This window comes from Equus quagga, chromosome 8 (assembly GCF_021613505.1).
Source record: "Equus quagga isolate Etosha38 chromosome 8, UCLA_HA_Equagga_1.0, whole genome shotgun sequence".
Taxonomy (NCBI): domain Eukaryota; kingdom Metazoa; phylum Chordata; class Mammalia; order Perissodactyla; family Equidae; genus Equus; species Equus quagga.
In genome coordinates, this window is record NC_060274.1 from 10,798,731 (window position 1) to 10,816,637 (window position 17,907).

General features: G+C 39.1%; 1 protein-coding gene across 9 annotated transcripts in view; it reads right to left on the bottom strand.

The window, feature by feature from the left end:
* Positions 1–17,907, bottom strand: part of ARID1B (AT-rich interaction domain 1B) — a 413,283-nt gene that overhangs the window by 243,301 nt on the left and 152,075 nt on the right. For 7 of the 9 annotated variants that reach the window (XM_046669908.1, XM_046669913.1, XM_046669912.1 and 4 more), the window contains one exon: positions 15,549–15,659. The exons of the other annotated variants lie outside the window; for them this stretch is intronic. In XM_046669908.1, the coding sequence (XP_046525864.1) occupies positions 15,549–15,659 (111 nt within the window). The remainder of the gene's footprint in view (positions 1–15,548; positions 15,660–17,907) is intronic. 9 annotated transcript variants of the gene reach the window in all.

Genomic DNA, 17,907 nt, shown 5'->3' on the forward strand with positions numbered 1-17,907 from the left:
ACAGAGGTAGTTTTACTAGAATGTCATTGTTCTCTAAGAACAAATATATGTTAAATTCTCTTTTTGTTGAATTTTGTGATATGGTTTGGGGTTCAAAAAAGTCTAATTTATTTACCATAACAGGAGCAGGATACAGCTGCTCCTTTTCAACAGAGTTGAAGGACTTACTCTGTTCCCCTTTGCCCCAAAAGTTGATGGATGGCCAAAAGGGAAAGACAGTTGTGGATTCAAATCAGGATTGGTGTCAAAACCCTCGCCCCCTCCCGGGTCACTGGCCTGCTGCCCACAGTCACTAAGGTAGAAGGCACAGCAACCAGAACGTAGCCCGAGTTTAAGCTCCTTCCATGGCCGGTCCTTGCAGGGAGGGCAGAGGTGGGGGAAATCACACTGGCTGTAGCGTGTGTGCCCCCCCCACCCCCGCCAAAACTCTGAAGGAGCTGGACGGATTCTGATTTATCCTTTTTCTGCTGAGGAACACATCTCTAAGTTTAAAATGTACTCAAGTCGAGAGGACGAGAAAAATAAATCACAACAATTTTGCCACAAGATATAAATTGGAATGGTTATAACTATGAGGTCCTTAGTGGAATGTCTGCAGTGTAAAATTTAGGCCGTCACCAGTCTCACCAATGAATCTTGAGCCCAAATCTTACAACCCCAAGATTAGCAATTTCTCCCATAAAAACATACAAAAGAAAAATGCCATACTATAAAATGTCATCTATCCCTCAAAACAGAGAAAAATAAGTTTATGAAAGCTACTCTCTTTAACAATTGAACTATTTCCTTACTAAATGACTTTTCATCCTGCTACATATTAAGCTTACAAAATAATTATTTAAAAAAATTCCTGTGAAATGAAAACAGGCTCAACAAGCTATGCCTTGGGACAGAATTGCTGGATTTCTAATTTTGACAGTTAAGCAAGTTATAGAAAAAAAGAGCCAATTATTCACTCATTTATGTGACAGGGTGCCTAATTTAGGCCCTGCCTAATCATCCCAAATAACATGAAAAAACTTCTTCAACATTATAAAAAACCAGAAAACCCATATTTTGGCATCACTATTCATTATTTCCAATGGAGTATATGTTCCTTTACAGAATATTTCCTTTTACAGAATAATAGAAGAAAAGTGATATTCCTTCCTCGAGAAATGATGGTTTTCACTTTATGTTAATAATTATGTAACCTCAATTTTTCCCCTCCACCTTGGCAGTCAGGAATGCAGCCTTAAATTTCATAGTTATTCATGGCCCTGCGTTACCACGTTTGGTTGCTTCGCCCCTTTTAAGGCACTTTTTAAAGATCTGTATTCCACTTGGAGTTGTCTCCATTTATACAAATACGTTACTGTGGGTCAGCTCAAGTCCTTTTTAGAAGCACACGAGTTATAAATTCTATATAAAAACATCATAGGAAAGGAAAACGTTCTGTCACAGCAGGACTCTTTCAGTTAAAAGTGGCCTCTAGTATATTTAAAAACAAACAAATTTATTTATAATTCACAGGGACACACGTTGAAAGGAGAATACCCCATCCAAGGTCTTTGGTAAACATTTTTATAGATGAAGAAATCTACATTCTTCAATGTTGGTCATTCAGTTACACAGCACCTGGGTCATAATTTCTATTAGGATGCCACAATACAAAAAATTCAGTCAGGGAGGCTAAAAAATGCATTAATTACATTGAACTCTCTATATTTTTATTATTTTAATGAAAAACTAGGTTTGTAGGTAAATTCGAAAGGAAAACTGGTGACTGTCAGTATAATACACAAAGGCTGTGACAGGAGAGTCAATAAAAATGTTGGGAAAAGGAAAATGTCTAATCTATTTACAACTGTAAAGTCATGTTCGTGTCCTCTAGAATTTGTCCAGGTCCCTTGTCGCTAGCTCCCATGGGTGGCTAAATATAGTTGACTAATCGGTAACCGCTTGGGAAGTTCCCTGTTTGGGAGGTACAGTTGAAACATCAGTCAGTACAACTCTCTAGAAGAACAACACCGAAAACCACGACAAGCTCCTCCCCAGGTTCCCCCGCAAAACACCCCCTGACTCACAACACAGTCCCTTAACGTCAGCTAATCAACCGGGATGGAAAAAGGCAGAATTCCAAAAGGTGTATCTCCTACCTAAATGTAACTATCTAGGCATGGCGCCCCCTTGCTCCTGCTCTATATTGTGTGTGTGTGTGTGTGTGTGTGTGTGCATGGACTTGACTTGAAAGGGTATCTTAGTTATTTTACCTGACTCAACACCCTCAGTCTCCCACTAAGGATGTGGGATCAGTCACGGCGGGTCTTTCCTGGACAAATATGATGGTTCACACAGTTATCTGTGTCAGAAATCTGAAAACCCTTTGTGAAATCTCAGGAGTTTATCCAAAGCAGGCTTTACTGCAAGCAAAGTAGATTTCTATCCATGCCTTTGCTGATGCCTTCTTTTTCCTTTCTCTGTCTCCTTTTAGGTGATTTTACTACTTACTGATAATACCACAAGTTGGAAAGAGCAAGGGAAAAAGAAACTCGGATCTCTGCCGCCAAGAGTTAACTACACAGCTCTGACGCTTAGTATAAAACGAGTGACCAACATTACATTTTTGAATTATCAATATATCTCAGCTGTCTAAACTACACGTCTGTAATTTTTCTTAACTAGTTACCTATGAGACGAACCCTAGAGGATTTTGCCTCTTCATCTCCATCTCTCTCTCGATAATTTAGCCTGTGGTACTTAAACCCTAAATGGCAGCACAATATTGGGAAAATTGTTTTAAATTACAAGGTACATTAATGTTTTCTCATATTCGTGTTCTTCTGTTATGTGGTAAACAAAAATGAAGGACATACAATCAATGGGGGCCAGCCCTGTGGCCTAGTGGTTAAGTTCAGTGCTCTCCTCTTCGGCAGCCCAGGTTCCGTTCCTGGGTACAGACCTACACAACTTGTTGGTGGCCATGCTGTGGCAGCAATCCACATACAAAAAAGAGAAAGACTGGCACAGACGGTAGCTCAGGGCCAATCTTCCTCAGCAAAAAAAAAAAAAAAAAAAGAGAGAGAGAGAGAAGAAAAGAAAAAAAAAGAATACCCAATCAAAATGACTGCAGAAGAATCCCAGTGGTATTCAAACCAACATATTCAGCCAAAAGAGGTCTACAGTACTGGGTGGAGTTCCACAATGGAGCAACACAAGAGGAGTCAATGAGATAAAGTTTTAGCCAAGAGCCAGCTGCCACAATCACCGTGATTCTAAATATCTCTGCTCCAGTTCCCGTCATCCAAGGAAAGGAAAGCTGGATCCAAGCGAAGCTCGGTGGACGAGCAACCCTAAGAGGCCCTGGCAGCTAAATGCAATTCCAAAAGAGAAGGGCAAACAAAATGTAAGAAACCGACATTTATTGAGCACTTTTGTATGTGGCCAGTGCTACACACGTTCTATCTCATGCAACGCAAAGGGGGAGAAGTGAAGTATCTGGACCACAAAAATAAATTGACAGTGCGTGTGTACGTGCTTTGTCGACCACAACGTGAGTATTTAGATACACTTTTCAAAACGTGATAGCCAAAAAAACGGCCAGAATTATAGCAAAGATGGTTAAAACTTTAATATCTTGTTTTCATTCATCTCTATAAAAATAGAAAGGACAAATGAAAGCAGGAAAAAGAAGTGAAAACAATAAAATCCCTCTTGAAGACACTCAAGAAAGCCAGCATCATTGTTGTTCTGCCGGGCCAAGCGTTCACAAAAGTGCCGGAAAGCCATGTTCTCCTTCCCCTAAAACCAGCAGGCTGATGACACACGATTAAATGCCACTTAAATGTCTCGTATAAAAGGTTAACATAATTTTGATATAGCCGTCACTGCTCTCATGCTTTCAAATATTCAAGACTTCCACAAAATGGCAAAACATTTCTGTGAAATTACATATGCTGAAAGTATGAATTCTGCAGATTCTATAGATGGTTCTCTGAAGAAAAAAATGAGAAAATATGTTGAAGTATTTTAAATAACAGGCATCCTGGATATAGGTTTGTTTTTCTTATTGATTTCTTATTGCTGAATGTGGTAGAGGAAAGAATAAACACTAATGAGTTAGTGAAATAATTCAAATTTGTATTTTCTTCCTACATCTAATATAAAATGCTAAACACAGGAGTAATCAATAAATGATTGTTAAATGTAATTGCATTTTTCTGTGTACGGTAAAATCTCAACCCTTAATTGAAGATGTCAACATATAAGCATGCTGGCAAAGGAAAAGCATAAATGCAGTAACTACAAAAAGCAAAAGCACTTGGGGAAATTTGAACATATTCAAACCTATTCAAGGACACTCATGATTTTAATCAAAATTGGCAAAACAGTTTTATTTGAAAGGAGAGCCAGTCTTAGGATCGACAACTAAAGTCTGTGAGCACACTGAGGCGTGTCCAGGAAAGGTGCATGCAGCCACTGCTGTCATTGACTGGGCTGCATACTGATTAACTCCACTACTGTTGAACTTTGAAGCCAGTTACCTGCCTTTTTTTTTTTCTTTTTTTTTTTTTGCTGAGGAAGATTCATCCTGAGCTAACATCTGTGCCAGTCCTCCTCTATTTTGCATGTGGGTCACCACCACAGCATAGCTGCTGATGAGTGGTGTAGGTCCTCGCCCAGGATCTGAATCTGGGCCACCAAAGCAGAGCGTGCCAAACTTAATCACTAGGCCACAGGGCTGGCCCCCCTTGCCTTTTTTGAGTCTCCATTTTCACATCTGGGAATTAGACTTTCAAAAAAATCAGAATCATCTTAAACATGTAAAAATACACACATTTTAAGAACTCATTAATACTAAAGCTTTGCTCTTTATGTAGGAAATGAAATGACAGCGCTTAAAACAATCGAAGGAAAAAGTGGGGAGGGGCTTGATTAAAAAACAGGAGAGAACATCCCTTTAGAATTCATGGTAATCTCTGAGACCCCACTTCCTCTGCCAGAATTCAAATGTATCACAGAAACTCATCGTGCTCAAAGGGATAAATCATTTCTCCAAAATAAAAGAGAAACCCTTCAAAAGTAGCAGGTTGAACTCAGGTTCCCCACCCCCTCCCACAGTCACATACCCCCAAAAAGAAAAAAGCAAACAAGCAAAGACAGTAAATTTGTATACTAGGCCCACAAACACATACACTCAAAATAAGTTTCAGAGAAGGAGGAATTATAATGAGATAAATTGAACTAAGGAATGTTCCTCCAGAATGAATCGGTGCAACGAGAACAAAGTCTCAATCATTCAAAAGTAAACCAAACAAAGCAATATAAAATAGCTTGTCCCTCCCCAAGGAAGGGGACACATCAGGACGTGAACTTACTGCACAGTCCTGAAAGCAAGGAGAACGAGACCAGCCCTGAATCCCAACGGATCTATACATGGTTTCATTTATTTCTCGAGACTGCACGCTTGTCTTACTCCAAGTCAGAGTTAGGAAGACTCGGGTACAATCTGCCGAGCCGTTTATACAAACTCTGCTACAGCAGTCTTCACACCATCTCCCAGAATTTAAATGAAATGTAAAGTTATAGCCAATACTATCATTCTTTCAACATCAATTTCTATTTATGACACTGTTTTACACCACTATAGAAATAATAACGCTTTAGTACCAAAGATGCATTGCTCTCTTTTAGGAGTTTTAGAATTCAAGCAAAGTTATTCAGGACTTGCTTTTGAATCTCATAAAATCCCTGGGTATTCTTTTCTCCCTAAACCAGCTCCCACCACCACACCACCACCACCCTACCTGCTGGTCACTCAGCTTAAACACCTTCACGGCGTCATCACTCACCCCTCCCTTTACTCCCATAATTTTCTTCCTCTGCATTCTCACTGCCATCACTTTTTAATAATCTGACTCAACGTCATTAGTGAGATAACTCAACAGCCTCTGAAGTCGTCTCTGCCTCCAGTGGTAACAGAGGCATTTTGAGAATGAAAGCGTTGCATAAACAAAAGGCATGGCACAATTCACTCATCTTGGGAACCCAAAAGTCCCAGACTTTCAAAAGTAGAAGAATGGGCTGGATCTGGCTTTAAGCAGGCAAAACAGATGTCAAGCAGTCCTGTCTTTTAAAGTTCATGCACCTGAAACCTAGAATATTCACTAAAACCCCTACTCTGGGTATATTTATTCCTCTTTAACTAGTAGTTTCCAGTGTTAATTAAGTGACATTTTCATTAATATAACAAGACTTTTTAAAATGGTTTCCAATAAATTATTATATACCATAAATATATTATTATTTTGAAGCCAAATTTTCTCCAGATACAAATAATTACAAAAGACCAACCACACATTTTTTAGGGTCTTCAAAAGGAGTTAACTGGCTCTCTGCACTCAACCACTCACGCTCATGGGAAAAATAAGCACTAATGAAGATCCCTACTTACACCAGAAGATTCTGGAAAAGAAGAAAGAGCATCGCTATCGGGGCACAAGTTTCAGATGGCAGCATGATGCTGCTGTGCTGTCCCGTCACCCGCTGGCCACCAGGCTCACTCATTCAGGCATCTCCCTGTGACCCAGGGGTGGCTTAGGCCACGGCCGCAACGCACACCATCTTGTGTTTTGACAGAGGAGTAGAATAACGAGTAAGACTTGTGACATACCACACTACCCAAACCAATCAGTGAGCTCCAAAGCCTTTAAACACACACATACAGTGTAGAAACGCAGGGGACATTATCCATGAAACTGGCTTGGGATCATTAAAAACAAATGGTGGCTTTCGTGTCCCTGGGTTGCTAATACTTCCACTCGTGGTAAATCTCAGTTTAGAAAACAGTGACTTTACAGTACACAAATGCACACCTGGAGTGTTAGAAGCGAATGGAGACCTCAGGTGGAGACCATTGGGGCCTTCCTTTCATCAGCATGAGGTTAAAATCGACTGCTGCCTGATCATCTTGGTTCAGAAAACTGTCTGCACTGGGGTCTGTTGGTCCAATGGAGAAGGCATCGGACTTCGTATTACAAAGGAAAGATTTCGCTGTCCTGCAGCTTCCTTATCTGTTCGTCTGTCTTTTCCACCTCCCACATTACCAGGCGGTCATAGAGACACCTGGCGTTTGTGCTTCTCCACTGCTCACACGCACTTTCCTTCTCTCTAAACTCCCCTATACTCAAATACACCAGCCTCTCAAACAGATCCCATGGGGCGGGGGGAGCTCTGCAATCTCCAAGATGTTCATGACAGAGACTGAGTCTCGAAGAAGGCCCATGGCTCTTCCATGGTCTGCATTATAAGGCCATGTACTCAATTAGGCAACCCCAAAACCTAAGAATGTTCAAAAGCAAGCGGCACCCAAGAATGAGAGAGAGACAGCCCACCAAGAGCATCCATGAGCCATTACTGAAGATTTCAGGTGGCTGCATTCTCTCACGGAACTTCCTCCTGAAAGCAAAGAGCTCATTTTTATCAGTGCCTTTTCTTATATACTGACCAAGGAGGCCCTTAGCGCAGAGTTTAGGAGTTGGAACATGCTCTGAGATGGCTATCACTAACATCCACTTTTCAGAGAAGGAGACGAAGGTCCTGAGAGTGCCCTGAATTGCTCGAGACCAGAACCTCAGCCGACACGCAGGCCTCGTCTGCCATTCAGCAGCATCGTCAGAACAGGGCTCCAGGTCACACAGGTTATTTTATCCAAACAGAGTCATCGTTCCTTCCATACAAGTCATTATAAGCTGTTCATTTTCAATTTTGTGAAGAGGAAAAAAAAGGGCAAGTGATAGAAACTACTTTGAACTACTTATTTTTATAACGATCTGACAGTAAATACTATTACAGTTAAATATTTATATCAATCCAGTCTAATACTCAGGTACTATCTAAATCAAGAGAACTCCAGAAAATCAGCAATCAATAAGTGAATGCTAAGAACTATGTGTTTAATTTTAGAATGAATGTTCTCACATGCATTGAACATGGACAATACACACAAGCACATACACACAGATTCTACCGCAAATGCACGCTACTGTGAACACTTAAAAAAATTCAGATGATATCCCGATAATAAGGGGAAAAGACGCACATGTTACCATCTAACACTGGATAAAATTTAGGTCCTGTGGAAAGAGACAACAATAGTTACCTGGAAGCTTTTTTTAAAACATGGAGTGCATTATGAAGAAAAGTGGTTGAGAAAGCTTAGTCACTTTTTTGTGGCTTAAAGCCTTTTTTCCCTCTTTTATTCCAGGCTTAAACAAAGTTCAGTGGGGCATCAAACTGCCTGTTTTAAATGACAGTCTGTATTTGAAAAGAGAATGCATGCACGGCATGGTCCTGAAGCTAGGGGCCGAGAGAGTTATTCACGGAAAATTGAAGGCTTGTTGAGTCAATAATCTTCTTTCACACAGTAACAATTTTCAGCTAAAATTTCTTGACCCAAACAAAGGAAAACAAGACCATTCAGTTATTTTACAACAATTTAGAGGAGGCAAAAGAAAAAGATGAGAAAGAGGGAGACACCTCCCGAATCCCACATCGTGAGGGAAGAATAGTAAATTGTGTTCTCAGGCAAGAACCTTCTCTACGTATATTTTTCCTCTCCTAAACCGACAGTTAATATTCAAAATAGTTACTTCCAGTCCAAAAGAAAAATAAAAGCAATTAACCAGGTCCTAAATGCTACTATGAGCTCCTGCTGGTTATATACCTGTTATGTAGAACAGATGTGTCTTCAGGTACCTACAAAATGGAAATGTGTACATTCAACTCTATTTCCCACCTAACTCGGATAATATAAAGTAAATGCATTCAAGCCTTACACTGGCCGTGGCTGCAGAATCTGGAGGAAGCCCACGGGCCTCTCCAGACTCCAGGGCACAGGAGGAGCACTCTGGAGAAGGCAGGAAGGAGGCTTTCCAGCTCAACTTGCCAAGAACGGCCATTTGTCGCACCAGAAACAGCAGGTGAGAAGGAGAAAAGGTACCTCCGAACACCAGCTGGTTTTTTTTGTTCTGGCATAAAAAATTAAGATGAAGAAGTGAAGGAGTTACACTGCTGACAAACTCTCCTGCCCGAGGCCCGTGCCCACACGCTCTCACACACTAGTTTTTGTGGTTTATACTAAAAGCCCAGGCTCTGCTCTCCCCTGTGTGCGCAGAGACAGCCACTCCGCTCAGAGACGCTTACATCCAGGTGTGCCTCTCCGGCTATCTGCAGACAGACCTGGGAGGGGCATGCGGCCCAGCCTGTGGGGCCACAGAGAAGGTTCCATGGCGGCACACAGGTCATGTGAAGAGCCCACAGGCTGGGTCAAAACCTTCCAGTCCCCCATTTGTTATGGCGAAACGTGTATGCTGACTTTTTTGTTAGCCAGGAATATCTGCATTTATCATGCTTTACTTAATGAGCCTCATTTATCAACTACAGATCATAGTTATCCTTCTACTATCAAAATCAATATCCTGCAAATCAGTTACGTCTCAGCCTCTCTTCATCTCCAATTTTATCTAGTGTCTATTTTTTATAGCACCCCTTCATTAATTTTTTTAGAATTGACAGTCCCATAAAATGGGTTGAAATTCATTTCCCCCGTATTCTAAATGGAAATCTTCAGAATATGATGTGAAAAAGTTTGCAGAGGATATGCTTAGTTAAAATGTGTTTTTCAAAAGTAAATGAATTTTTAAAAATAACACACTGCCACTAAGCAAACATCTCTGCTACAATAAATTTAGAATTGTCCATTTATTTCAACAGGACTGAATTTAGCAACACTTTGCACGCAAACATTTGAGTTATTTAAAAGCAAACTATAGTTCTTTTTAAATATTAATTTATTCAAACTTCCCATATATTTAGCCTGCTTTTACCTGGAAGAAATCCAAACTGGTGAGGTTTTATTGAATATTCATTTACAGAACAAATATTTAAGTGGAAGATTGTTTTCAAAGAGGGAGAAACAGAACTTCCCACTTCCTACTACTTCTTACCTTGTTCAAGTTCATGTGTTATCCTCTATTTTCAAAATGACTACCAATATCACAAAAACACTCCAGAGGATACAATTAGGGACCATCATATCTTAAAGAAATAATCTGTCTTGGAAAATAGACATTTGTCAGAGTCACTGTGAGTTTTCCTAAATTAGGACTTTCAAGAAAGGTCTTCACAGGTTTCTCTCATCCTTAATCCAGAAACATTGACGTCTCCATACAGAATGGACCAGTGACGAAAACTACATTTGAGAATATGGTAAATCCTAGGTAAGAAATGGAAGTATTGTGTGTTCCTTTAAAACTCGTCAAAGATAGCAAAATGTGTCTATACCTTCAATTTCAAAACTCTGCCAGTGGGTAACTCTATCTGGAGATGCTCTGCCTGACAAGGCGCCATCCTTCAGAGAACTTCCTGCTGTCTCACGGGGTGCTCACTTTTTAGGACTTCCATAACTCCAAACCTCAGCACAGTCTAATAAGATCGAGAGAGCACTGCTAACAAACAGCTGATGTCTTCAGCTGCACACAGCGATGGCCAATGATTGAACACTGAAGTAAGGTGACAACAGATTAGATTTCTCTTTTATTAACTTGTAATTTTTTTAAACGTTCAGAATGATTTGAGAAGGATCAATCAAGGGAAGACAGCTACATTCTTAAGCTTTTAATGACAACTATTGAAATCAAGTTCAAGATACAGATAAACAAGTGAAGGAAGAGTTCACTCAGCAGCCGTACACCTGGTAGATCTTAACTTTTGCAAAAATCTGCCAACTAACAGGTTAAGATCATGTTAACAATTTATATTTCTAGTTGGGTTGAGAACTCGGTAAAGACAAAACAATTAAGAAACGGTTCACCCAGCTTTGTCCAATAGTTTCTAGTCATTCACAGAACCATATGATCAAATCTACACACTTAAAATGCCCCTATTAACACATCAGCAATATCCATATATGCTTCCAAAGTACATGACCTTTTATCCCTAGCCAATATAAGTATCATTAAAGATTACAAAAACAAAAACACACATACAGAGCATTCTTTTTGAGGAAAGAGAGATCATTGTATGCGCTCTGTTGCTAATAGCTAACCCCCAAAGAATACTCTTGGTAATAGAGTTTTCCAACCATTCTCTTTCAGGCTCCCAATATCCTGTTTAACACCCTCTATTTCAAAGAATCACCAGCATTGACTACCTCCTTCCTTTCACAAAGGGCCAAAAAACATGTTTTATCTAAACCTCAATATTTCCTTCTCATTGCAAACTCAACAAAAGTGCCATAAGCCCCATTCCACACGACATATAGAGTTTTTTTACTAAACTCTGAAGATCAAGCCCTTTTCAGGTCAACCTCTTTAGGTATTTCCTATTTAAGGAAGAAAGGGTCAGAAAGAGGTTTTTAACGACCTGATGGGCCTTCTTAAAGGCTATTAGAATATGACTGATCGTATTCTGTGTCTTAGGTAAACAGAACAATGGACCTGCTATCTGCAATGCCAACTGGTGGCAGGCCTCTCTCAAGAGTAAAAACGGGTCAGTCATTTCTAAACTGAGGAATATGGACAACTCTCCAGATCTCTGGAGAAGAAAGCACTCTTTGCTCAGAACGAGGAAGAAAATAAAACTACATTTTAATGTCCTTTTATACGATTTTATAAATATTTTATTAACAACATATTTTAACAACATATTTGTACTATATTTACTGAAATTATGATTACTGTTTCTGTCAATTTATTTCTTTTTATAAATAAAATATATATTACCAAGAAAAGAATGTCTTTTTGCTACTTTTAGCTTAATTATCCAAGGTGCCCACCTGTTCTCTTGAAGCTGAAGGTTATCAAGGTAAAACTCAAACACCATTTTATAATAAAAGAAAATGGTTTTAAGAATAAAACCGCCCCATCAATACAGATATTACACCCAGATAAGCCTTTGTATCAGTAGCAGGTGGGGAACACAGGCTCTCCTGAGCTCAGTTCAATACCTTGGAAAAGATCCCTTAAGTAATTAAAAGAAAAATCTGAAACTGAGAGAAAACTGTGTTTAAAAGTTTTTACATAAATTCTATTAGGAAAATACTTACTGAATACAATACAATAAATACTCTGAAAAGATCCTAGTCTAGTGGGGGGGCCAAGACAACTATAAAAAATGGCTAGCAATAAAAGGATGAATAGTAAATGCCACAAGAGATGGAAATGGAACAAAAGACTCAAAAAAAGTGTACTAAATCCTATCTTGGGAGTTATTTTAGAATATAAATTGAGATATACTCAATGTTTATAAAATAAAGGAGTTAATAAGATACAGTAATTTTTAGACCTTCCACTGTGCATTTTGCTTAAATGCTGGCTTCATTTCATATCAACGGTTGAGGTAGAAAAAACTACAGAATATGCACAAATTTTAAGTGACAATATTCTAAGCAGATAGAGTTTCTCAAGCTAATTTTTATATCACATGCTATATGCTAAGAGTTGTTAATAATGGTAACACCAAGGGTATGTCAGCTAATGCATCTCAAGAGGGAGAAAGCTGTATGATTAAGAGGTATAGAAATAAGTGGACATGATTAAGGAAGATTTGTTCTGAGCTTAGGGCTGAGTGCATTAAGTGAAGAGTAAACATTACTGGTCATGGCCCTGAAACAACAAGAGGACAAGCATTAATTTATCAGTCATTTGCTTTATGTGGATGATCTGAAGATCTAAGACAGCTGGAAAATATAACTGCATTAGCTACTGAAGAAGATCACCAAGAATTTAATGACATAGAAATACAGACAAATGTCAGTTCAAACAATGGTGAGAGCACAACTTACTGAGGGATCAAATTACTGATCCAGCATAAGGATATTGGAAACGTCTTGATTTCTTGTAATGGAAAGCTAACTGTGTAACAAACATATGCTAAAGAAAAAAAGCACAAATGCTGAAAATATTACAAAAAATTAAGAAATAACTACTTGAGATTTCTTCTTATAGTCACATATATAATGGATAAAGACAATAATTACACCTTAGAATCACTATGCCACATTTTTTCAAATATACAGATAAGACCCATAATTTCCTTAGTTCCAAATTAAAAAAGAGATTATAAATATGATGAATGGTCTTTAAGTAAGAAGACAAAATTTATATCACTGACACTTGACAAGGAAAAAATGTAGGATAAATCTAGAAAAGACCCAACACCAAATTCAGATGTGATAATGAATATAGTTTCAAGGCACCTATAGTATCAACTTAGCCAAGTTAGAGAACTGAAATATTTAATAAAAGTAACACTAAACATATGTAATATTAGAGCCATACAGAACACCAACAGATCTTTCCCCCAAAGCGTAATTAACTTATTTGTGTACAACACATCGATGCAGCATTTCCATAAATAAAAACATACTTGTAAACCTCGTATAGAAACTTTCTGCACAAACAAAGCCTGGTGAAAGAGCAACAGTGCACTAAAAGGCATTTAAATAAAGCCAATTTTCATCTTAACAGACCGGGAGCAGGGGTCCGGGTGTACCAGCTGATCTACGGTTTCTTCTTTATCAGTAACTGCTACTGCTATATACTCACCATAAAACCTGGAAATTTGGCTCTCTAAAAAAAAAAGACTATTGAAATGTTATTGAGTCAGTCAGCATCTTATTTATCTGTGAGTTATGAAAACAGAAAGAAAATACCAATTAGGGCTTTTTTTTTTTTTAATAGCTTCATAAGAAAATTTTTATTATGAGCAACCTTAAATCCTCTTGGGAAGTAGGCAAGGTACAGATTAAGAAAGAAAGAAAGCCATTATACATGCATACAAATAGAACAACTCAGGAAAATGGAAAGTATTGATGAATATATTGGTTCACTTGCTAAAATACTATAAGCCCCTTTTCCAGTAATCGACTTAAAAAACACCATCCCAGAGCAGAACTCTTCAGCTGGGTTTCTGGGCCTGCCGCACTCCATTCCCTCCCTAATCATGCTGTAGAGTCTGCCGAATGTCCACCATGCACTCCACGCAGAGCCTTGTGAGTGAGGTCAAAGTTCAAGGGGAAATGCAGAAAGCAGTACACTACCAACTATACTCACAGCTACATAGAAAATCTGCATTAATTTATAACAAATTTTCCAACCAGTATAACAGTACACTTTGCCAGCCAATGCCAAACCTACAAAGTTGGGCTTCTCCAAAAACACTGAAAATCTGGTGGAAAAAGAGTGGAACTCGCCGCCCACCTGCTTCCCATGAGTCAATTTAAATTTCCTAAAACCACAAGCCAATTTCCAAATATTCAGCAAATGTTGCATTTATCAACTGTTGACGTGCAGGCACACACACACACACACACACACACACACACTGCATGCTCATCAAGCTGTGAATTATCTGAAGAAAAAAGCCTACAGCATAAAACACAGACTCCGTCACCTTTATCATTCCCTCCAAAACCAAATAACTAGACAATAAATACCCCAATGTTTCTAAAAAGTGACCACAGTAAATATCACCTACCTCCCACCCTAGAAATAACAGCTGTAAAAATTTGCGTTTCAAAAACATATGCATCAGATTCAAAGATACTTATATCCTGCAGCCATCACTTACCTTCTTCCTAAGGCCACATGTGACTTAAAAATGGGTATGGTACACATGCCAAATGTCGTGTATAACATTCATGACAAATGCTCAGATGTTTAAAAGTAATACAACAAATCTTACTTAACGTAAACACATTTGAAATTCAAATTAAAATCATGGCTAGCCTGAGCTCCCATCCTAAATAAAACTTCTTGATAGAGATTAAGCAATAACAATAATTCTTCAAACCAAAATATTTTAACAGGAAAATAAGTAAAAAACTTGTTTGCACAGATGTATTCTTTTAGTTTATAAGGAAAGCCTCATTTAAACTAGGTTGCCTGTAAAAAAGCAAATTAGGCACAGATGAAGTATTTATAGGCAACCATAGGACGGCCTATAATATAGCCACTACTCTGGTGAATATATACCCCAATCACCAGACAGTATTTGCTGGTGGGAATACTCATAAGGTGCTCTTTCCAATTTTAAACTAAAACACTTTTCTTTTGGGTGAAAAAAGATTGGGTGATTTCTCATTACATCAAGTCCCAGAAGAAATTCAAAGGACTACCGGACGCTTTTTCTCATTATTTACATCCTTTGCCAGGTAGGAATTTCTTTACATTTCTCTCTTACATAGACGCCTCTGTTCTCTGTCACCACCAGAAAGCAACAGGCTAAACAACACACAACTGCACCACGAAACACCTTTTTTGCCCCAAAACCCATCAGCCGAATCAAACCTGCCAAGTGGACTCGGAGAGACCTCCAAACGACACACCTATCCAGGACTACACAGCTCCTAAGCCTGAAGCCCTAAAAAAGTTAATAAATCACGAATCTATCTGAATTCTAGAAACTTCTACCCCAAGTCTTAAGAGCAAGTACAACAAGCAAAAACAACAGCTCTTTTTAAAAATCTGTAACTATTATGTTCCCAAATCAGCACGTGAGTGTCTTACTGGTAAACTCGACGGTCTTTCTTGTTGTATTAAGTTCAAGTCTTCGTGGTTAGCTTTTCCGGGAGCCAGAGGAGGTTGAGGCCTAGTCCCATAGCCTTCCTGAGACATGTCCTAGACAAACACAAACATGAAGCACCGGGTGAGTATCTCAAGGAGTTACAAGCTTCTTTGGCCACCGAATGAACCAAAGGCTTATCAGAAGCTATCGACCCAGGTTACATTGAAATAGACAGATAGATAGACAGATAGATATGGTATAGCTATTTCTTTAACACTTTATCGAAAGCAACAACAAAAGTCAAAAAAAGCAGTGAATCATCGAGAGCAAAAACATACAGAACGAGCAACGAAATTTATTCGGAGACCATGCACACTAACGATCGTATGTGAGTTCTGCAGGAAGATGTCTAGTCAGTAAGGAGGGCAAGGAGGTCAGCTATAACCAAACTCTCTTTACATCACGGCAAACCCAAGGTACACTTTATTGTTTAATTCTGATTTTGGTTGTATTGTTTAATTCTGATTTGGGTTGAACTGCCTTTAAATATTAGCTTGAGAATGTTAAAATAATTAATGAAAACTTTATTATCAACTGACTTTTAATATGCCCTCTCAGTAACCCACAAAACAACACAGTCATTAGGCTCACAGTATCCTGGGGTTTCTACAAAACCAATAAACACTCATGTACAGAATTCCATATGTTCACGTGGCATCGTTTCCAGAGAACCACAATAAAGAATAAAACAGCAGTGGGAAACAAAACACACCCAAAAAATCTGCTGAGGTATGAGAAACTTATCATTAACATGGCCTTTCTGGCATCCTGTTGAACATTTTCCAGGAGCTGTATTCTACGTGGTTTCAGTATTCTGCTGAAATATTACTATATAAACTAAACAATCACACCACACCAAGCTTACTGTACACCAGATCTCTAGCTATTTAACTCTGTCTGCTTGGCTACTAAACACTCTACCACCATTTACACCCAAAGTCAACCAGCAGGACAGAATGTGAAATACTTATTACAGCAGGTCTTCACTGGCACCGAAAGTGGAAGAACCAGTTTCTGATTGGAGAGAAAAAAAGAATGAAAAATATCCCTCAAAAATAAAATTCTCTCCCTTTCCCTGTCAGTTGAAATATGTGTCAGAACTAAAGGAACAGTATCTACAAGTTCTACTTCTGTCAAATCCTCAAAATATCACTTTAAAAATTAATGTTTATTAGTTGAAACCCTATAAAAAGCTGCTGCCGCCCCGCCTCTTTCTCACACAGTATACACTGAAAATTACAGGGCTTCCTGAGCCAAGAAACTTTGGACCAATAAATAGCTGGTACTACAAAGTACACAGCCCCACAAACTAGACGTAACCAGCCAAGGGCTGGAGCAACCTGCCTCGAAACAGGCTCTCAAGTGAAGAGCGTGCCAACAATCCAGCATTTTCCAAGCAACCTTCTGCCCTTTACATAAATCTACACACACGCACCCTGAATCACGATCTCTAACTTCGAAGAGTAAGGCATACTGCCCAGTCAGTACTATCCTTCTGTAAGGGAATTAAATCCCATTGTCCAGGTTGCTATCTGATAGCAGTGAGGGGAGGTCTCGGCGAGCACACGTGGTCCAAGGATGCTTAAAAGGTAGCTTCAATCTGGCTGTCGGCAGAGGGTAATAATTAGGCTGTGGGGGGACAGAAGCCATGGCTGAAAGAGTCTTACCACTCCCACCGCCCCCTCCCCCAACACCACGTGTCTTCCGGATCCCAGGCTGCCACTTGTCACACGGACGCCCCACGGGGGGGCCCTGCTGGTTCCTTTAGATTAACAGGGAGGATTTCAAATCAAGCAGGCCACAAGGCCTCCATTCAAGGGCCTTCACCCTGTTACAAAAAACCCCACAAAGGTGCAGGACAGCCTCACAATGGGCCAACAAATGAGCAGGCCCCCGCTTGGTCGTTTAACACACGCGTGTGCATACACAGTTTACCGGCAGCGCCCGGACACTTTTTTTAGTAAACTTCGGTTAAGAAACAGGAACAGGCCCACATGCCCTCCTATGCTTATTAGCCTTTTAAATTTCTTTTTATTTTCTCTTTGTAGCTAAATGAACTGATTTCTAAAAGAGTTGAAAAAGATCATTACAACTATAGTGAATACGTATTTTAATTTAGATATTGTTCCCTCTATAATAAGCAACACTGAACTAATAGACTAGAAAAGCTATCAGAAAATTTTACTACGACTTTACACTTCACTTTTTAAGGCTTTAAAAGTTCAAAATAATTAGATTCCCCCAAAGTCTCAAACATTATTCCTAACCGCAAGAGGCTTTCAATTATGAAATACAGTTGGA